The 22,056-nt window shown below is 44.1% G+C and overlaps 1 protein-coding gene across 11 annotated transcripts in view; it reads right to left on the reverse strand.

Moving 5' to 3' along the window:
• Positions 1-22,056, reverse strand: part of PANK2 (pantothenate kinase 2) — a 37,231-nt gene that overhangs the window by 10,912 nt on the left and 4,263 nt on the right. For 3 of the 11 annotated variants that reach the window (XM_033185744.1, XM_033185742.1, XM_033185740.1), the window contains exons 2-5: positions 11,627-11,692; positions 5,268-5,620; positions 2,711-2,964; positions 902-1,078 (exon numbers count right to left, since the gene is read on the reverse strand). In XM_033185744.1, coding sequence (XP_033041635.1) covers positions 902-1,078; positions 2,711-2,964; positions 5,268-5,620; positions 11,627-11,692 — 850 coding nt within the window. Of the gene's footprint in view, positions 1-901; positions 1,079-2,710; positions 2,965-3,801; positions 4,119-4,648; positions 5,621-11,626; positions 11,693-22,056 lie in introns of those variants that run through there. The other 8 variants (XM_033185746.1, XM_033185741.1, XM_033185745.1 and 5 more) reach the window with 5 other exon arrangements.

Here is a 22,056-nt window from a genome sequence, read left to right on the forward strand (position 1 = left end):
GCGGTGGCTCAAGCCTGTAATCCCAGCACTTTGGGAGGCCGAGATGGGTGGATCACGAGGTCAGGAGATCGAGACCATCCTGGCTAACCCAGGAAACCCCGTCTCTACTAAAAAAAATAAAAATAAAAAATTAGCCGGGCGAGGTGGCGGGCGCCTGTAGTCCCAGCTACTCGGGAGGCTGAGGCAGGAGAATGGTGTAAACCCGGGAGGCGGAGCTTGCAGTGAGCTGAGATCAGGCCACTGCACTCCAGCCTAGGTGACAGAGCAAGACTCCATCTCTAAATAAATAAATAAATAAATAAATAAATAAATAAATAAATAAATAAATAAATAACTGTTTGACAGGGGCTATGGGGGGAATGGAGAGTGGTAGCTAATGAATATAAGGTTTCTTTCTAAGATGATAAAAATGTCCTAAAATTGGGATTACAGTGATGGTTGTGCAATCCTGTAAATATACTAGAAATTACGAAATTGTACACTTTAAACAGGTGACTTTATAGTATGTAAATTATATCTCAATAGAGCTTTTTTTAAAAATATGCCCATTATTTTATCTCTGTATTTCTTTTGTTTGTTTGTTTTTGAGACGGAGTCTCACTCTGTCACCCAGGCTGGAGTGCAGAGGCGTGATCTCAGCTCACCGCAACCTCTGCCTCCAGGGTTCAAGTGATTCTCCTGCCTCAGCCTCCCAAGTAGCTGGGTCTACAGGTGCAAACCACCATGCCCGACTAATTTTTGTATTTTTAGTAGGGACGGGGTTACGCTATGCTGACTAGGCTGGTCTCGAACTCTTGACCTCGTGATCTGCCTGCCTCGGACTCCCAAAGTGCTGGGATTACAGGCATGAGCCACTGCGCCCGGCCCTCCTGTATTTCTTAGAACACACATGCCCCCTTACCTTGAAGCCACAGCCCAGCCTGGCAGTCCAAACCTCTCATAGTCCCCTCCATAAATATCTCGTACTAGTTTATCCACTTTGGTGCTATCTCCACGAGATGCCATTTCAAGAGCTTCTTCAAAAGTGGTACAGCCAGTAAGAAGACAACACAGACCAAAAAAAGTTCCTCCTCCAAGACTATGATTTAAAAAAAAGTAACACAGTATTGTAACATTTTAAAAAATAAGAACAGGAAGTTAACATTTATGAATCCCAAAACCATATTCACATATCCAACCCAATCATGCAAATGTCACTGGTAGGAAACAAGTCTGTGAAAAGATAAGGTGCCTGATACATACCTTTAAGACACACATGCATGTGAGCCAACATGCAAAGTCCAAAATACAGGGCCCATGTCCCCAGAGCAGTCTGGATGGCTGCCAAGTATGAAGAGCCTCAAGTGCAAATTAGCCCTACACACTTGGGGTCATGCTAACACCTCCTCTCCTTCCCTCTCCAAGTACATTCCCTGAGTCATTCTCATCCGAGCACCTTGTCACCCTGGCTTATCAGTGCACCCCCCATCATACTCCTCCTGCAATGTGTTTTGTCACAAAAAAATTACTCCTCTATTTAAATCACAACTGCTTTTTTAAAAATTTGTTTATCCCAACCCCAGATCCCTGATTTTCCTGAAGCGATCTCTAACACTTAAGCCGAAACATTTTCTTTTATCTAATCCTTTTTTTTTTTGAGATGGAGTTTAGCTCTTGTTGCCCAGGCTGGAGTACAATGGCACGATCTTGGCTCACCGCAATCTCTGCCTCCTGGTTCAAGTGATTCTCCTGCCTTGGCCTCCCAAGTAGCTGGGATTACAGGCATGTGCCACCATGCCCGGCTAATTTTGTATTTTTAGTAGAGACGGGGTTTCTCCACGTTGGCCAGGCTGGTCTTGAATGTCCCATCTCAATGCACCCGCCTCGGCCTCCCAAAGTGCTGGGATTACAGGTGTGAGCCACCGTGCCCGGCCCTAATCCTCTCTTTTCTTTTTTTTTTTTTTTCCTGAGACGGAGTCTCACTCCGTCACCCAGGCTCGAGTGCAGCGGCGCAATCTCGGCTCACTGCAACCTCCACCCTCTGAGTTCAAGCAATTCTCCCGCCTCAGCCTCCTGAGTAGCTGGGATTACAGGCGCCTGCCACTGCGTCCGGCTAATTTTTGTATTTTTACTAGAGATAGGGTTTCACCATGTTGGCCAGGCTGATCTTGAACTCCTGACCTAGTCAACCACCTGCCTTGGCCTCCCAAAGTACTGGGATTACAGGCATGAGCCACCACGCCTGGCTAATCCTCTCTTTTCATACTACCTTCCCTCAATAATTTTTCTACTAATTAGTACCTATCAACTTCTGAATCACATACCTAGAATAAATCATTATTCTACACATACATATGTGTGTGTAGAAGCATGAAATTTACACAGGTTTCAAAGCTAGGTCCTTTCCCATGCCTTCTCCTTACAGATGCTGCCTAATAACTTTAGCTACTTTGTGTATGCACACCATAAACTATCTGAGGGCAAGGGCTACGATGAGTCTGCTGGTGCGACCATTTAGGAAACACTTAGGATAGTAAGTCTTGAACAGTAGACATTAAAGAAAACTGGGTCATAAAATCAGAATTTTCAAAGAGAAACATTTGTTTGCATAATCTAGAAACACTTAAATCTTTCACCTAGCAGGTTCTGGAAGGTATAGTTACATGTAATACCTGAAAACTCAGCCCGTTATGATACTAAGAATAAACAATGAGTTTTATATACAACTTACCTAGTACCTGTGACCCGTTTGTAATTATCTTTGGAATATACTGCTAAGATGCTAACCCCTGAGCCAATGTTCACCAGAAGCAGAGGATATGGATTTTTCAAATCAAATGGTAACTTCTGACACTTTTCAGAATCAGCAGGGTTTTCAAAGTAATAGCACTGTGACCGTCCATTGAATCCAACTGAGTCAATGTATAAAATTCCTTTTATCAAGCAATCTAGTTCATCCAGTTTGCAAAGCTGAAGATCACCTATCTGTAATGAAATAAGAATGTACTCAGACTTTTTAATAACCCAAAAGAAACAGAAATTCCATTCAATAAGACATCCCCACTATGTGAAACCAACCATAAAAGTGCACTCACAGATGTGTATTATTTGTGCATGCTTTAAGAACAGATTTAGGAGCAAACATAGGGACAGAATGCTGAGGCACACTCCTGCTACCACAGACCCAAACACACTCTACATAGAAACTACTGCAGCAGCTGAATAAATGTGACCAAAAAAAAAAAAAAAAAAACCACAGTACTTATCAACCTTCAAGCAGAAATCCAGATCTCTGCTTACAGGGACAATGGGGCTGAAGTGCAGCTCAGGCCACAGCACTATCAGAAACCACCTGGTGATACAGGGCAGGAGCCACAAGGACTGTGACAGAGGACCATCTCAAGACTTTGGAGCAGTATCAAAAGAGGCCATACATTATTCAACAATCTGAAGCCAAAAGGCTGAAGGTATCCAGTTAGAAGGTAAGATTTTTTTTTTTTCACTATCTAAACCAGCTACAGCTTCTTGGGAGGGAGGGAAATTTTAGCAGTCAAAATTTGAGCTGTTTTATAATCAATTAATTCCATTTAAATAATAAAGGAAAGACTAAGTTATTATTTGTATTACAAAGCACTGTATAGCAACTAAAAATGAAGAGGATTGGCCGGGCGTGGTGGCTCACGCCTGTAATCCCAGCACTTTGGGAGGCTGAGGCAGGTAGATCACGAGGTCAGGAGTTCAAGACCAGCCTGGCCAACATGGTGAAACCTAGTCTCTACTAAAGATTTAAAAAAAAAATTAGCCAGGTATGGTGGCGCACACCTGTAATCCCAGTTACTCAGGAGGCTGAAGCAGGAGAATCTCTTGAACCTGGGAGGCGGAGGTTGCAGTGAGCTGAGATCGTACCACTGTACTCCAACCTGGATGACGGCGAGACTCCGTCTCAAGAAAAAACAAACCCAGAAATGAAGAGGATCTGTATGTTCTGAAGTGGGAAGGACTCCAAGGCATGTTAGTTAAAAAAGTTAAGTTGAGGCCAGACACGGTAGCTCACACCTGTAATTCCAGTCCTTTGGGAGGCCAAGGCAGGCGGATCACTTGAGGTCAGGTGTTCCAGATCAGCCTGGACAACATGGCGAAACCCCATCTCTACTAAAAGACATGCAGAGTAACAGGCAGAATTTGGGCCAGGCACGGTGGCTCACCCCTGTAATCCCAGCACTTTGGGAGGCTGAGGCGGGCAGATTACCTGAGATCAGGAGCTCGAGACCAGCCTGACCAACATGCAGAAACCCTGTCTCTACTAAAAATACAAAATTAGCCGGGCGTGGTGGCATATGCCTGTAATCCCAGCTACTTGGGAGGCTGAGGCAGGAGAATTGCTTGAACCCAGGAGGTGGAGGTTGTGTTGAGCCGAGATTGTGCCATTGCACTCCAGCCTGGGAACAAGAGTGAAACTCCATCTCAAGAAAAAAAAAAAAAAATGCAGAATCTCTTTTGGACTAATGTTCTCTCATTTAGCGACAGAAAAACATAAGTCAGTCACTGAAGACATTTTCAATCTGTATTTGCACCCTGAAGGTCAGGATCTTCGCCAATTCATTTGTCAGTTCTCTGGCCTACTCCCACCATCCACCCTGAAAGGACACAGCCTCAAGGCCTTGCTCACCATGTTCTCCAGTGTTCACTCAAAAAAGCAAGATAGAGCGCCTGGCAGCATGCCCCAGGGGCCAGACATGGTGGCAAGACTCCAGTTAAGTGTGCAGCACAGAACACATCAGAAAGCATTCTGGGAGAGAAGGCTCTGCAGTCACCCATCTCACACCAGCCCTGAGCCTGAAAACACCACTTTTGACCAGAGTTCCTTATTTTTTCAGTTAGTGAACATGCCGGGAAACAACTGAGGGTAGACAAGATTGAAAACAATTTCATGACATGAAATGATTTTTTAAAATTATATTTCAATCTCATTGTTCATGATCTAATGATGTTCCTTGTAGGTAGTTTCTTCCTCAACATACAGCAGATGCCCTAATTTTTCATAGTAAAGGAACAACAAAATGCTACCCTTTTAGTGGCTCTGATTATCATCCATATCCATATATCTGAATTATACAACCACCTCTAGATGGCTAACTTCTGACTATCACTAGCATACCCTTTAATCTTCATTTGACTCAAGAAAATTCAAGTTCTACTAGAGATGGAAATTATTTCACCACTTGCTACTGGCATTATTTTTAACAATCAAATTACCATAAATTGTATATAAGCTAAAAAATGCATACTGTGAGAAAATCCTGCTCAAATTTGTACGCTCCACCTCCAGTGGCACAAAAGACAGTGTGGAGACTCGAGAAGTTTTTATCTCTGCCCATTTGAATAAAAGCAGGCATGTCATAAGTGGGAAAGCGTATAAAGTGCAGATTGCCTTTGCGTCCACACAGAGTCAGGTCCTTCAGCTCGAGGTGCACGTCCCGAATGCCTGTGGACCCATAAGCCACATTGGAGGTCAGGTACTTCCGAATGCTTTTAAGACTTTCCACTTCTTCCTCTTCTTCTTCAGCAGTGATGTCTTTGGGTTCAAAATAAACCAGCTTGACCAGAGTTCCACCGATATCCAAGCCAAACCATGGAAAAACTAAACGGGGAAGAAAAATAAGTCAGCACAGCTTTTTTCTGAAAACTAAATTTACACTTACCACAGTAGCAACTTATTTCAAACCCTAGGGTTTCCAAAGAACCTAATTCTACACAAAAAGGCTTTGGGGCAAAGAAATGTGATTCTGTCTTCATTCAGATGCACAACTTAAAAAAAAATACTACAGCAAAGATGAAAAATAAAAATTCAAAGTGTTGAGCCAACCCAACCATCCTGACAAGCCCAAACTGCATTATGAAATACTTTAACAATAACAAGCTGACTACTCATAAGCCTCAACTGTGAAAAACAATGATTCAGAATGAAAAGCTATCTTTACTATTAGCTTAAAAAAAAAAAAAAACATTGAGACTTCAGAGTTTTGGTTTAGCAGCAAACCAGAAACAGGAAATTCCCAACCCTATGTAACATATAACCTCCAATGGTCAATTTATCTTTCAAAATCTGATATCCCAAAAATAAAAGGTTTCAATAGACGTTATGTTAACACTGGTTCCCAAAATGTCCTTTAGGCCAAGCACAGTGGCTCACGCCTATAATCTTAGCACTTTGGGAGGCCAAGATGGGTGGATCACCTGAGGTCAAAAGTCTGAGACCAGCCTGATCAATATGGTAAAACCCCATCTCTACTAAAAATACAAAAATTAGCCAGGCATGGTGACGTGCACCTGTAGTACCAGCTACTCGGGAATTCGAAACAGAACTGCTTCAACCTGGGAGATGGAGACTGCAGTGAGCTGAGATGGCACCACTGCACTCCAGCCTGGGCAACAGAGTGAGGCTCTGTCTCCCAAAAAACAAACAAACAAACAAACCAGGAGAAGGTGGCCAGGCACGGTGGCTCACGACTGCAATTCCAACACTTTGGGAGGCCGGGGTGGACGGATCACCTGAGGTCAGGAATTCGAGACCAGCCTGGCCAACATGGTGAAACCTTGTCTCTACTAAAAATACAAAAATTAGCCAGGCATGTTGGTGGGCACCTATAATCCTAGCACTCCAGAGGCTAAGGAAAGATGAGGAAGGAGAATCACTTGAACCCGGGAGGCGGAGGCTGCAGTGAGCTGAGATCATACCACTGCACTCCAGCCTGGGTGACAGAGTGAGACTCCATCCCCCAAAAAATAAAAATAAAAATAAAAAAAGGCCAGGTATGGAGGCTCACACCTGTAATCCCAACACTTGGGGAGGCCAAAGCAGGTGGATCACAAGGTCAAGAGACCGAGATCATTCTGGCCAACATGGTGAAACCATCTCTACTAAAAATACAAAAATCAGTTGGCCATGGTGGTGTGCACTTATAGTCCCTGCTACTCCGGAGGCTGAGGCAGGAGAATCACTTGAACCCCACGAGGCAGAAGTTGCAGTGAGCCGAGATCACACCACTGCACTCCAGCGTGGCGACAGAACGAGACTCCATCTCAAAGAAAAAAAAAAGAAAAAGAAGGCCTGAAGAGATTGGATCAAAATGGACTACACAGACATATGGAAGGTCCCAATTTAATGAGGGCTCAAATTTAATGTGAGCCACTGTGCCCCACCTAATTTACAGTATTTTCAACTTCTGATGGGTTTATGGAATGTAGCATAAACATCATACATCAAAGAGCATCTGTAAATGCTTCCCCTCCCAACCTAAATCCTAGAAATTACTAAGATGTGGGTTTAGGCCAGGCGCGGTGGCTCACACCTGTAATCCCAGCACTTTGGGAGGCTGAGGAGGGCAGATCACCTGAGGTCAGGAGTTTGAGACCAGCCTGGCCAACATGGTGAAACCCCACCGCTACTAAAAATACAAAATTAGCCCAGCGTGGTGGCGGGCACCTGTAATCCTAGCTACTCAGGAGGCTGAGGCAGGAGAATTGCTTGAACCTGGGAGGTGGAGGTTTCAGTGAGGTGAAATTGCACTGCTGCACTCCAGCCTGGGTGACAGAGCAAAACTCCACCTCAGAAAAAAAAAAAAAGATTTGGGTTTATTGATATATTATTTTCTAAAATAATTCTGGGAACCAAGAAGAGATAGGAGCAGAACTAGGTTTACAGAGGCAATAACCATGCATAAGCCTCAAAAGAGGAATGCTATTAAAACTGGGATCAGCCGGGCGCGGTGGCTCAAGCCTGTAATCCCAGCACTTTGGGAGGCCGAGACGGGCGGATCACGAGGTCAGGAGATCGAGACCATCCTGGCTGACACGGTGAAACCTCGTCTCTACTAAAAAAAATACAAAAAAACTAGCCGGGCGAGGTGGCGGGCGCCTGTAGTCCCAGCTACTCGGGAGGCTGAGGCAGGAGAATGGCGTAAACCCGGGAGGCGGAGCTTGCAGTGAGCTGAGATCCGGCCACTGCACTCCAGCCTGGGCGACAGAGCGAGACTCCGCCTCAAAAAAAAAAAAAAAAAAAAAACTGGGATCAGCTATGAAGGTGAGACAGAGAACGTAGGGGTGTTCCATCCAAGATGTAGGTTTAGTGTGGCTACCATAGGGAAACAAAAGCAGGTCTGGTGCAGTCACAAGTGATGGTGGGGAAACGTGCCTGGCACAAGTGGACAGGTCACTCCCTCTACCAGTAACCATGTTCTATCCCCAACACCAACAGAAGCAGTATTCACTGGAAACAGGCACTGGAGTCCCAGAATCAGATGGCACTCAGATGGCTGCTATTTCCCAGAACAAGTAAGGAGACGTTTTGCCCCATATTTTGCCACACATCTCATACCTCCCCTAGCATCAATTCTGACCAATTGGTAAACAGACACTGAATCCACTGGCAGAAGAACAGCAATTCTCAAACCAGTGATTACCACTTTTACAAACTAGAAAAACTAAAAGGGAAACAAACACCACAAAAATGAGAAACTAAGTATCTGAAGAAAGAGTTGCAGGAATAAACAAGAGAATCAAAAATATTCTCAGAAGTAAAATTATATCTCATCCATTAAAAAAGCTACCATAGAGAAAAATCAAAAATTAAAAAACAATTGCCAGATGTGTGTGGTTGCAAAAATTAACACATGATAAAATTATATACAACTAAATACACAATGTACAAAAGAGTCTACGCAAAACTGTTTCTATTTATTTTTCACCTTTTATTTTTATTTTTAGAGACAGCATATCACTCTGCTGCCCAGGCTGGAGTGCAATGGCTCGATCACAACTGACTGTTAACCTTGAACTCCTGGGCTCAAGCAATCCTCCTGCCTCAGCATCCCAAGTAACTACGACTACAGGAACACAACCATTCCAGCCAATTTTTTAATTTTTTGTAGAGACAAGGTCTCACTGTGCTGTCCAGGCTGGTCTCCAACTCCTGGCCTCAAGCAGTCCTCCCACTTTGGCCTCCCAAAGTGCTGGGATTACAGGTCTGAGTCATCACACCCAGCCAAAATCAGCAAAATTTAAATACGGTTTGTCTATGTTAACTTGCTAATTGTGGGGAAAAATGCTCTCAAAACCAAAAAAAAAAGGACAAACTACTACATACTTAATATTCATGAATCTCAAAAACAGGCTGAGTAAAACAAACCTTGCACAAAAGGCTACACACTATATTATTCCATTTATATGAAACTTTTGAATACGCAAACTGGCCGGGCACGATGGCTCAAGCCTGTAATCCCAGCACTTTGAGAGGCCGAGACAGACAGATCACCTGAGGTCAGGAGTTCAAGACCAGCCTCACCAATATGGTGAAATCATACTGTACTAAGCATATGTACTAAAAATACAAAACTTAGGCCGGGCACAGTGGCTCACGCCTGTAATCCCAGCACTATGGGAGGCTGAGGGAGGTGGATCACAAAGTCAGGAGTTCAAGATCAGCCTGACCAACATGGTGAAACCCTGTCTCCACTAAAAATACAAAAAATTAGCCAGGCATGGTGGCACACACCTCTAATCCCAGCTACTCAGGAAGCTGAGGCAGGAGAATCACTTGAACCTGGGAGATAGAGGTTGTAGTGAGCCGAGATCACGCCACTGCACTCCAGCCTGGGTGACAAGCGAGACTCCATCTCAAAAAAAAAAAAAAAAATTAGCTGGGCCTGGTGGAGTGCGCCTGTAATCCCAGCCACTCCGGAGGCTGAGGCAGGAGAAAGGAGAATCGCTTGAACCGGGAGACAGAGATTGCAGTGAGCTGAGATCATGCCATTGCACTCCAGCCTGGGCAGTAAGAGCAAAACCTGGTCTCAAAAAAGAAAAAAAAAAAAAAAAAAAAAAAAAAAGCAGGCATGGTGGCTGATGCCTGTAATCCCAGTACTTTGGGAGGCCAAGGCGGGCGGATCATCTGAGGTTAGGAGTTCAAGACCAGCCTGGCCGACATGGCGAAACCTCGTCTCTACTAAAAATACAAAAATTAGCTAGGTGTGGTGGTGCATGCCTGTAATCCCAGCTACTCGGGAGGCTGAGGCAGGAGAGTCACCTGAACCTAGGAGGAGGTTTCAATGAGCCGAGATTGCACTACTGTACACCAGCCTGGGCAACAGAGGGGAGACTCCATCTCAAAAACATAAAAATAAATTTAAAAAGGCAAGCTAATCATTTTTACATCTGAAAGCAAGCAAATCATGGTCTTGAGAGCTGGGGTTAGACTGCACAGAGGCAGGGAAAAACTCTGTGGTAACCCAACTCTTGTTTAGGGGTAAAAGGGTTGTCAAAACTCATGGAATTGTACGTTTTAAATGCATTCAGCTTATTCTATGTAAATTATAACATTAAAAGATGCTGTTATAAAAGGGAGAAAACAATTGCTAAAATAAAGCTTGACAGATATATTTAACAGCAAAATGGACACAGAAAAAACAAATGGAAAACAAAACTAAAGATTATCCCCAAATGCTTCTGAAGTATGAAGGAAAGGTCAATATAGAGAAAATGGAACCTGGCTGGGTGCAGTGGCTCACACCTGTAATCCTAACATTTTGGGAGGCCGAGATGGGAGGATCACTTGAAGCCAGGAGTCCAAGACATCCCAGGACAACACAGCCAGACCCCATGTCTACTATCAAAAAAAAAAACTAGGCCAGATGTAGTGGCTCATGCCTGTAATCCTAGCACTTTAGGAGGCCAAGGTGGGCAGATCACTGGAGCTCAGGAGTTCAAGACCAGCCTGGTCAACATGACGAAACCCCATCTCTACTAAAAATACAAAAATTGACCAGAAATCACTTGAACCCAGGAGGCAGAAGTTGCAGTGAGCTGAGGTTGCCCCACTGTACTCCAGTCTGGGCCACAGAGTGAGATTCCATCTCAAAAATTAAAAATTAAAAATTAAAAAAAATTAGCCAGGCACACACCTGTAGTCACAGTTACTTGAAAGGGTGAAGTGAGAGGATAGCTTGAGCCCAGGAGGTCAAGGTTGTAGTGAGCTATGATCATGCCACTGCACTCCAGCCTGGGTGACAGAGTGAGACCTTGTCTCTAAAAAAAAAAAAAAAAAAATATATATATATATATATAACTAGAAAGACCAACAATCTTATGTGACTTCTAGAAATTTCCTTGGGGAGAGGGAAGACACCAATCATCAGGTTACTCTAAGTGTTAAACAGTGTTTATCAGTCAGGAGAGAAGGGAAAGACAACTTAGATACATCCTATTGAAATTTCAAGATATCGTAAGGAAAAAACTGAATTCCTATAAAGATACATAAATCACATAAAAGTCAGTATTAGACTTTTCATCAGCAGCACAGATGCCAGAAGACAATGGAGCACTGGCTTCAAAGTTATACGGAAAATGATTTTGAAACTTGTATCCAGCCAACCAAATAAGCTTTGAAGTGGGAGTGCAAGACCAATTTTTACACATGTAAGGCATCAACTTTACTATTCAAAGACCTTCTCTAACATAATTGGTAGATGAATGCCATCATAATTTGAAAACATCCAAGAGCTTTAAGAAACTCTTTTGTTATCCAAGAGCTTTAAGAAATAAACTAAAGTACTGACTTTTACAAAAATAAGCAATCTGAAACTAAAATACTTACATGATTTCGACATAGGAAGTTGAAGAGGGAAGAGAAGGGAGAAGGAAATGAAAGCAAGCAGCAGTTCTGTCTTGTTGGAAAAGGGAAGAAAAGATAGATTCTGATTAATTCTACACAAGAATGGAGAAGTGATAGTTTAAATTTGTCAAAATTCAGAGGTGACTCCAGAGGAGGAAAAAAAAAAAAAAAAAACCATGATTTTTACATTAGAAAAAAAAGGCTATCAGTTAAAAAAAACTGACAAGAAAAGGGGAAAAGTACAGTAAACAGAAAACAGCCAGGTGTGGTGGCTCATGCCTGTAATTCCAACACTTTGAGAGGCCAAGGTGGGTGGATCACTTGAGGCCAGGATTTGGGAGACCAGTCTGGACAACATAGCAAGACCATATCCCTAAAAAAAAATTTAGGCATGATGACATGCACCTGTAGTCCCAGCTACTCCAGGGGCTGAGGCAGGAGGATTGCTTGAGCCCAGGAGTTTGAGGCTACAGTGAGCTGTGATAGAGCCACTGTACTCCAGCCTGGCAGCAGAGCAAGATCCCATCTCTTAAATAAATAAATAAAGTAAGTAAGTAAGTAAATAATAAAGCCTGTAATCCCAGCACTTTGGGAGGCCAAGACAGGTGGATCACTTGAGGTCAGGAGTTCGAGACCAGCATGGCCAACATCATGAAACCCCATCTCTACTAAAAATACAAAAATTAGCTGGAGGTGGTGGTGCACACCTGTAACCCCAGCTACTCGGTAGGCTGAGGCAGGAGAATCACTTGAACCCAGGAGGCAGAGGTTGCAGTGAGCCAAGATCGTGCCACTGCATTCCAGCCTAGGCGACAGAGTAAGACTTCATCTCAAAAAAAGTAAAAAATAATTTGAAAAATAAATAATGATGGGAATGAATGCACTTATCAGTAATCACAAATAGGTCAAATTTCTCTTCTAGACTGAAGAGGAAATTCTGTGAGCTTAACCAGTAATTAGGAGAAAAAGGGAGAAATTCAAGTATATGTTGATGTAAAAAGACACTTCAAACAAGATTATACAAATAAACTGAAAGAAAAATCGTAAATCATCCACAATGGAGTCACATCATGAGGAGGAGTTAAATGCTTTGCAAGATGAAAATGGCATTTAGTCAAAAGTATTACACATTATAAAAATCTTAAGCACTCCTAAGCACCTCACTAGAGAGGAATACTAGATAGAGCAGCTGATTTACATTTAAGAGCCATAGTACAGTAAAGGTCATACCTTGTTTCAAGACCAACATTTCATTTGGCAAAGAGCTATGCTCACATTATAAGTGATGCCCCTCCAGTCACTGCCCCTTCCTTTCCCTACAGGGGAAAGGAGATTCACCATTCTCATCCCCATACTCACTCATAATCACATAGTTACTGACGCAAACACTGGGTAGAATCACTGGCACCATTCACTTAACTCACTTGCTGAATTTATACAATTGAATTTAAATGACTAAAATAAATGCCTGGAGAATGCTACTCCACTATATCAAGCAAATGTTAACAGCAAGCAGATACAATACTAGCAGATCAAACAACACAAACAAAAAAGCATTAAGAGGGGACAAAAAAGAACTGTCTCATGTGCATAAAAAGTACAACTGATGAATGTAATAGCCATGTTCCTTATGCACATAACACATACTTAAAAAAACACTAACAAAGAGAAAGTGACACATCTACAAGTCAGTATGAGAATGACACAGATCTCAGAAATTTGTAGATTGCACACACACCCACAAAACTACGGTAGAAAGAGAATTTTAATATCATGGCTAATAAAGTGGATCTAGTAAACACAAACAGAACTCTGGAGAAAAAAAAAAACGGCCAGACGCAATGGCTCACATCTGTAATCTCAGCACTTTGGGAGGCCGAGGCGGGTGGATCACCTGAGGTTAGCAGTTCGAGACCAGCCTGACTAACATGGTGAAGCCCAGTCTTTAATAACTACACAAAATTAGCTGGGCGTGGTGGTACATGCCTGTAGTCCCAGCTACTTGGGAGTCTGAGGCAGGAGAATCACTTGAACCCAGGAGGTGGAGGTTGCAGTGAGCCGACATCGCATCACTGCACTCCAGTCTGGGTGACAGAGCGAGACCCTGTCTCAAAAAAAAAAAAAAAAAAAAAAAACCTGCTGGGCTCAGTGACCCACGTCTGTAATCCCAGCACTTTGGGAGGCCAAGGCGGGTGGATCAGGAGGTCAGTAGTTCGAGACCAGCCTGGCCAAGACGGTGAAACCCCGTCTCTACTGAAAATATAAAAATTAGCCGAGTTCAGTGGTGGGCACTTATAATCCCAGCTACTAGGGAGGCTGAGGCAAAAGAATCATTTGAACCTAGGAGGGAGAGGTTGCAGTGAGCCAAGACTGTACCACTGCACTCCAGCCTGGGTGACAGAGCAAGACTCTATCTCAAAAAAAAAAAAAAAAAAAAAAAAGTCAGGCAGGAAGGCTCATGCCTGTAATCCCAGAACTTTGGGAGGCCAACATAGGTGGATCCTTTGAAGTCAGGAGTTCGAGACGAGCCTAGCCAACATGATGAAACCCCATCTCTACTAAGAAAAAAAATTCAAAAACTATTAGCCAGATGTGGTGGCGCATGCCTACAGTCCCAAGCCACTCGGGAGGCTGAGCTAGGAGAATCGCTTGAACAGGGTAGGCGGAGGTTGAACTGAGTCAAAATCATGCCACTGCACTCCAGCCTGGGCAACACCAACACTGTTTCCCAAAACAAACAAACAAAAAAACCAGGCAAACATTCCTTTAAAAACCCATGAAGCATTCACAAAAATTAACTGCACTAGCTTAAAGAACTTCAAATTCCAAAAAACAAGTCATTCACTTACTGCAAAACTTCAAAATTAGAAATTAATCCAACAGACAAAGAGATAAATGTATCTACTTGGACATTTTTAAACTATTAACTCTGGAATTAAAAAGGAAATCAAAACAAAATTTATTTTTAAATGAATGACAATGAGAATACAATATATAGAAACCAACAGAATATACCCAAAGTAGTACTTAAACGGAAACATCTAGCCTTACATATTTAATAAATATACTCAACAAGAAAGCCTAAGGGCAAGGTAGCTCACGTCTGTAATCCCAGCATTTTGGGAGGCCGCAGCGAGTGGATGACCTGAGGTCAGGAGTTTGAGACCAGTCTGGCCAAAGTGATAAAAATCCATCTCTACTAAAAATACAAAAATTAGTCAGGTGTGGTGGTGGGCTGCTGTAATCCCACCTACCTGGGAGGCTGAGGCAGAAGAATTGCTTGAACCCAAGAGGCGGAGGTTGCAGTTAGCCAAGATCATGCCACTGCACTCCAGCCTGGGCAACAGAAAGAGACTCATCTCAAAATAAATAAATAATAAAATAAAAAATGGAATCTAGTTGTACAGCAAGATTAATAGGCCATGGCCAAATGAGATTCTTCTCAGTAATGCAACGATGGCTTTTACATTAGAAATTCCAATTAGTAAGATGAAGGAAAAAAAACCATGGTTATCTCAACAGATTCCAAAAAATAAAATCCAATATAACCAATTAAAACCAAGAGGAATTTTTTTTTTGAGACGGAGTCTTGCTCTGTCACCCAGACTGGAGTGCAGTGGCACGGTCTCAGTTCACTGCAAGCTCCGCCTCTTGGGTTCACACCATTCTCCTGCCTCAGCCTCCCAAGTAGCTGGGACTACAGTCTCGCTCTGCTGCCCAGGTGGAGTGCAGTGGCAGATCTCAGCTCACTGCAACATCCGCCTCCCAGTTGTTTAAGCGATTATCCTGCCTCAGCCTCCCGAGTAGCTGGGATTACAGGCTCGTACCACCATGCTCAGCTAGTTTTTATGGTTTTAGTAGAGACAGAGGTTTCACCATGTTGGCGAAGCTGGTCTTGAACTCATAACCTCAACTAATCCGCCCACCTCGGCCTCCCAAAATGCTGGGATTACAGGAGTGAGCAACTGTACCCAGGTTTTGTTTTTTTTTTTTTTTTTTTTTTTTTGAGAGACACAGTCTCACTCTGTCATCCAGGCTAGAGTACAGTGGTACAATCACCAGGCTCAGGCTCACTGCAGCCTCAACCTCCCTGGCTCAAGACAGCCTTCCACCTCAGCCTCCCAAGTAGCTGGACTACAGGTGCATGCCACCACAACCAGTTAATTTTCGTAGAGACGAGGTTTCACCATGTTGCCCAGGCTGGTCTCAAACTCCTGAGCTCAAGCGATCCACCTGCCTCAGTCTCCCAAAGTGCTGAGATTACAGTCGTGAGCTAATGCACCCAGCCTAGAGCTTTTATTATATCATCCCATTCCTCATATCTCACTGATAAGAGAAGGCCCCCGCCTTCTAGTTAGTGAGTTCTGGCCATTAATTTTCAGATATTTCAGTCTATTCACAGCCCTTAACATATTTCCTGATATTAAGACCTCCAAGGTACACTCAGTCTAGACAATCTATACTTGACTTAGGCTACATTTCCCAACTTATGCAAAGCACAAGGTCCCATTATAGGTCTCAACAACTGAAATGCTTTAAGAGTGTGGAAAAAACAAACTTCTTCCTCTGCTGTCACACCACAACAATGATCAACACAGAAGACTTCTGTGAGCCCACACACAAAGCAAGCAACCAATTTCGCAACAGACACCAGCTGGGTGCCCTCCAACGCAATTCCAACACTATCTGCCTTGAGATAGCATCATATCCCACAGGTTGAGGGCTAAGTCCCTCTAAACTGCTCCTCCACCACACCTCTGCCAGACACCAGTCACCAGTCACCAGTCTGGGCCTCCAAAACTTCTGATAAACTGGCTTCAAGTTGGAGTTCCCGTGACCCCTCTATGGTTTGGATTAATTTGCTAGACTGGCTCACAGAACCCAAGAAACACATTTACTGGTTTGTTATAAAGATATTTCAAAAGATTCAGAGGAAGAGACGCAGAGTACACGGTATGGGGGAGGGACACCGAACTTCCGTGCTCTCGGGTACTGCACCCTCCAGAAACCTCTTGTTTGGCTATCCAGAAGCTCTCTAAACCCTGTTCGCTTGCGTTTTTAACGGAGGCTTCATTAGTAGGTATAACTGATTAAATCACTGGCCACTGGTGATCAACTTAGAGGCTGGGGAGGAGTGAAAGTCCCAACCCTCTAATCCTGTCTTGTTCTTTCCACAACCAAGTCCCAGAGGCTTCCAGCCATCAGTTAACTCCTTAGCACACAAAAGGACATCACTGTGGAGTTTCTAAGGATTTTAGGAGTTGTGTGCCAGGAAATGGGCAGGAGACCAATACATATATATACTTCACAACATCACACTTTCCAATGGGAAATACACAGTTCAGCAGTCTGGGCACCGTGGCTCATGCCTGTAATCCCAGCACTTTGGGAGGTCAAGGCGGGCGGATCACGAGGTCAGCAGATCGAGACTATCCTGGCTAACACGGTGAAACCCCGACTCTACTAAAAATACAAAAAAATTAGCCGAGGCCGGGCGCAGTGGCTCAAGCCTGTAATCCCAGCACTTTGGGAGGCCGAGACGGGCGGATCACAAGGTCAGGAGATCGAGACCATCCTGGCTAACCCGATGAAACCCCGTCTCTACTAAAAAATATAAAAAACTAGCCGGGCGAGGTGGCGGGCGCTTGTAGTCCCAGCTACTCAGGAGGCTGAGGCAGGAAAATGGCGTAAACCCGGGAGGCGGAGCTTGCAGTAAGCTGAGATCCAGCCACTGCACTCCAGCCTGGGCGACAGAGCGAGACTCCGTCTCAAAAAAAAAAAAAAAAAAAAATTAGCCGAATGTGGGTGGTGGCAGGCGAATGTAGTCCCAGCTACTCGGGAGGCTGAGGCAGGAGAATGGGGTGAACCCGGAAGGCGGAGCTTGCAGTGGGCCAAGATTGCGTCACTGCACTCCAGCCTGAGTGACAGAGCGAGACTTCATCTCAAAAAAAAAAAAAAAAAAAGGAAAAGGGGCCAGGAGCAGTGGCTCATGCCTGTAATCCCACCATTTTGGGGAGGCTGAGGCAGGCAGATCACGAGGTCAGGAGGTCGAGACCATCCTGGCTAACATGGTGAAACCCCGTCTCTACTAAAAATACAAAAATACAAAAATACAAAAGAAAAAAAAAAAAAACTGGCCAGGCGTGGTGGCAGGCACCTGTAGTCCCAGCTACTTGGGAGGCTGAGGAAGGAAAATGGGCGTGAACCCAGGAAGTGGAGCTTGCAGTGAGCCCGGATCACACCACTGCACTCCAGCCTGGTGACAGAGCAAGACTCCATCTCAAAAAAAAAAGAAAAAAGAAAAAAAAAAAAAGAAATACATAGCTCACAAAAGAGTGCTCAATTTTCCAATATTATGAACTACACTTTTACCAGACCACACATGGTTAATAACACCACAAATCCATGTCTAGGCTGTTACAGGAAGCAATATCTTGGCCTAACATTAAAAGATGTACTTTAATAATTATTCTTATTCCCAAAATAGTTTTAAACTCAGGAACTAGATATTTACAAAAGACCACATATTGTAAAATCAGCAGATTCATCAACAAATTCTACATTCAGGAAATATAAACACACAAAATGTAACAGACTACTAAAAAACTGAGATGGGTTTCACTTTTAGAAAGCAAACTTTAAGCCACAATTTAGAAGTTTTCATATCCCAGTCAGTCTGACCTGAACAGTGCCTGAAGATAAAGATACCCCAAATTATGAACCTGAGAAAAGCTCAGAAGGCTACAAACTTAAGTTCAAAAAACATCACTGCTCTTTTAAATAATCAAAATAGCCATTCTTTTCATTGCCTGATGCTCTATAATAGCCTAGTCTATCTTCCTCCTCCTCTTTTTTGAAATGTTTTAAGCAACCACAACAACAAAAAAAACCAGAGACAAGGTCTCCCTCTGTCACAGTGGCATGATCATAACTCAGTGCAACCTCAATCTTCTGGGCTCAAGCAATCCTCCTGTCTCAACCTCCCAAGTAGCTGAGACTACAACCATGTGCCACCACACTTGGCTAATTTGTTTTTTATTATTTATTTATTTATTTGAGATGGAATCTCACCCTGTCTCCCAGGCTTCAGTGCGGTGGCATGATTTCGGCTCACTGCAACTTCCACCTCCTGGGTTCAAGTGTTTCTCCTGCCTCAGCCTCCCAAGTAGCTGGGATTACAAGTATGCACTACCATACCCTGCTAATTTTTGTATTTTTTTTTTTTTTTTTTTTTTGAGACGGAGTCTCGCTCTGTCGCCCAGGCTAGAGTGCAGTGGCCGGACCTCAGCTCACTGCAAGCTCTGCCTCCCGGGTTTACGCCATTCGCCTGCCTCAGCTTCCCGAGTGGCTGGGACTACAGGCGCCTGTCACCTCGCCCAGCTAGTTTTTTGTATTTTTTTAGTAGAGACCAGTGTTGGCCAGACTGGTCTCCAAACTCCTGACCTCAAGTGATCCACCACCTCTACCTCCCAAAGTGCTGGGATTACAGGTGTGAGCCACCATGCATGGCCTTTTTATTTCTGGACAGACAAGGTCTGGCTATGTTGCCCAAGCTGGTCTTGAACTCGTGGTCTCAAGTGATCTTCCCACCTCAGCCTCCTACAGTGCTAGGATTACAGGAATGAGCCAACACACACAGCCAGCAAAATATTTTTAACAACCTACATCTCTTCTTGCTATGGTCTCCCCAGACAGCGGGCAGGGACACCAACACTGAACAACCATATTTATCCAACTGCATGATTCTTACACATGGCCCCTAAAGCAATATACTGTACCATTTTACATAGCTGCATAATTGGACTATTTTTAGTCCCTGCTTATTGCTTAGTATTTGTTATATATCTAAGAAGACAAGCCATATTTACTTCAGTTCCATTTAAAGTTGACAAACTGGCCAGGCATGGTGACACACAACTGTAGTCCCAGCTACTCAGGAGGCTGAGGCAGGATAATCCCTTGAACCCGGGAGACAGAGGTTGCAGTGAGCTGAAATCCTGCCACTGCACTCCAGCTTGGGCAACAGAGTGAGACTCCGTCTCAGCAAATAAATAAAAAAATAGTCGATAAATCAATAGGTTAAAAAACATCTTCAGGCTGGGCGCAGTGGCTCACGCCTGTAATCCCAGCACTTGAGGAGGCTGAGGTGGGCGGATTACAGGAGGTCCGGAGCTCGAGACCAGTCTGACCAACATGAAGAAACCTTGTCTCTACTAAAAATACAAAATTAGCCAGGCGTGGTAGCGCATGCCTGTAATCCCAGCTACTCAGGAGGCTGAGGCAGGAGAATCACTTGAACCTGGGAGGTGGAGGTTGTGGTGAGCCGAGATCACGCCACAGCACTCCAGCCTGGGCAACAAGAGCGAAACTCCATCTCAAAACAACTTTTTCAGCTGGGCAGTGGCTCACACCTGTAAACCCAGCTCTTCGGGAGGCTGAGGCAGACGAATCACCTGAGGTCAGGAGTTCAAGACCAGCCTGACCAACATGGTGAAATCCCGTCTCTACCAAATACAAAAAATTAGGCATGGTGGCACATGCCTGTAATTCCAGCTACTTGGGAGGCTGAGGCAGGAGAATTGCTTAAACCTGAGAGGCGGAGGTTGCAGTGAGCCAAGGTTGCGCTATTGCACTCCAGCCCGGGCAACAAGAGCGAAACTCCGTCTTAAAAAAAAAAAAAAACCTCCCATCTTGCCTCTCCAAATGGGCCACAAAGCTATAGCAACCTAACATTTTTCCTGAGCTCCCAGGGGTCAATTCGTCCTAATTCCCTGAAGCTGAAATGCTGAGCCTAATAAAGGCAGTCTAACAGGGCCCCAGTACCATTTCCACACTGTCAACAGCGATGCTCCTCCAAAAGCCAAGAAAAAGTAATCCATTTTCTAGGCTAGTATTGTCAAGCTACAAACAAAAGCTTTATTATGAAAGTTAAGTATAATCCATGATTTGTAGGAGTCCAAAATCAGCAAGCCCCAAAGGTCTCCCTGGCGTGCTACAACATGCCTTGTGAGTCATCTTCCAAGAACCAGTTCGTCCTCCACACTACTGTGGAGCACTCTGATCACAGGGCTTCCACACCTTCTTGCACATATGCTGAACACCTGGAGCCTTTGATAAAAATGTATGTTCTCTTGTTACGTGAGTGTCTACATTTGCCAAAATTGTACATTTTACTCTATTTAATTATGCCTCAATAAAATTTAAAATATAATTTTAGACCCCTTTTCAGACCTATAGCATGCAATGGTAGGTTGGGGGAAGTTTTAAAAACTTGAGAACCACAGCTCTGGATTACATCACATGTACCTTCCCCCACCTCAAAATGTGGACCAAGAACACTGGATCTGAAGTCAAGAGACCAGGAATCAAAACTCAACTCCATCACTAACTCACTATATGGCCTTGGACAAAAGGACAATTTCACCAAGCCTGTTTTCTCATCTGGAAATTGGGGATAAAAAACACCTACCTCACAGGATAACTATGAGACTTAATTAAAATGTTTATAAAATACTCGGCATAGTGTCTAAGACAAGTAAGTGCTCAGAAAATGGTAGCTACATTACCATCAACAGCATCTTGGTTTCCATCATTTTAAAATCAATCTTTATTTGGTATTTCTCTCAGCCCTGCGAGACATACCCCCCTCCCCACCTGATGCAAAACTTTTGAAGAACTGAAATATACACATGCCTAGCCTCATCACTAGGGATTCTGATGCAGTAAGTCTGGGACGAGGGCAGGTTTGGGAACTACACTGCTCTAGGAAATGCGTGACAGAACAGACTATAACCAGGGCCACAAGAATGCCTAAGATAACCTGAATAGCTCCTTCGAGTTTCAAATGGCAACTAGTATCTATCTGCACCTTTAGACAAGTAGTGCAGTATCAGAGTAAGGCTTTCTTTTTTTTTGAGACGGAGTCTTGCTGTGTTGCCCAGGCTGGAGTGCAGTGGCGTGATCTTGGCTCACTGCAACCTCTGCCTCCCGGGCTCAAGCAGTTCTCTGCCTTAGCCTCCCAAGTAGCTGGGATTACAGGCACACGCCACCGCACCCGGTTAATTTTTTTTTTTTTTTTTTTTCCTGAGGCGGAGCCTCGCTCTGTCGCCCGGGCTGGAGTGCAGTGGCCGGATCCCAGCTCACTGCGAGCTCCGCCTCCCGGGTTTACGCCATTCTCCTGCCTCAGCCTCCCGAGTAGCTGGGACTACAGGCGCCCGCCACCTCGCCCGGCTAGTTTCTGTATTTTTAGTAGAGATGGGGTTTCACCGTGTTAGCCAGGATGGTCTCGATCTCCTGACCTCGTGATTCGCCCGTCTCGGCCTCCCAAAGTGCTGGGATTACAGGCTTGAGCCACCGCGCCCGGCCTCGGCTAATTTTTTTGTATTTTTAGTAGAGATAGAGTTTCACCAGAA

The sequence above is a fragment of the Trachypithecus francoisi genome, unplaced genomic scaffold (genome assembly GCF_009764315.1).
Source record: "Trachypithecus francoisi isolate TF-2019V2 unplaced genomic scaffold, Tfra_2.0 Lachesis_group21, whole genome shotgun sequence".
NCBI lineage: Eukaryota > Metazoa > Chordata > Mammalia > Primates > Cercopithecidae > Trachypithecus > Trachypithecus francoisi.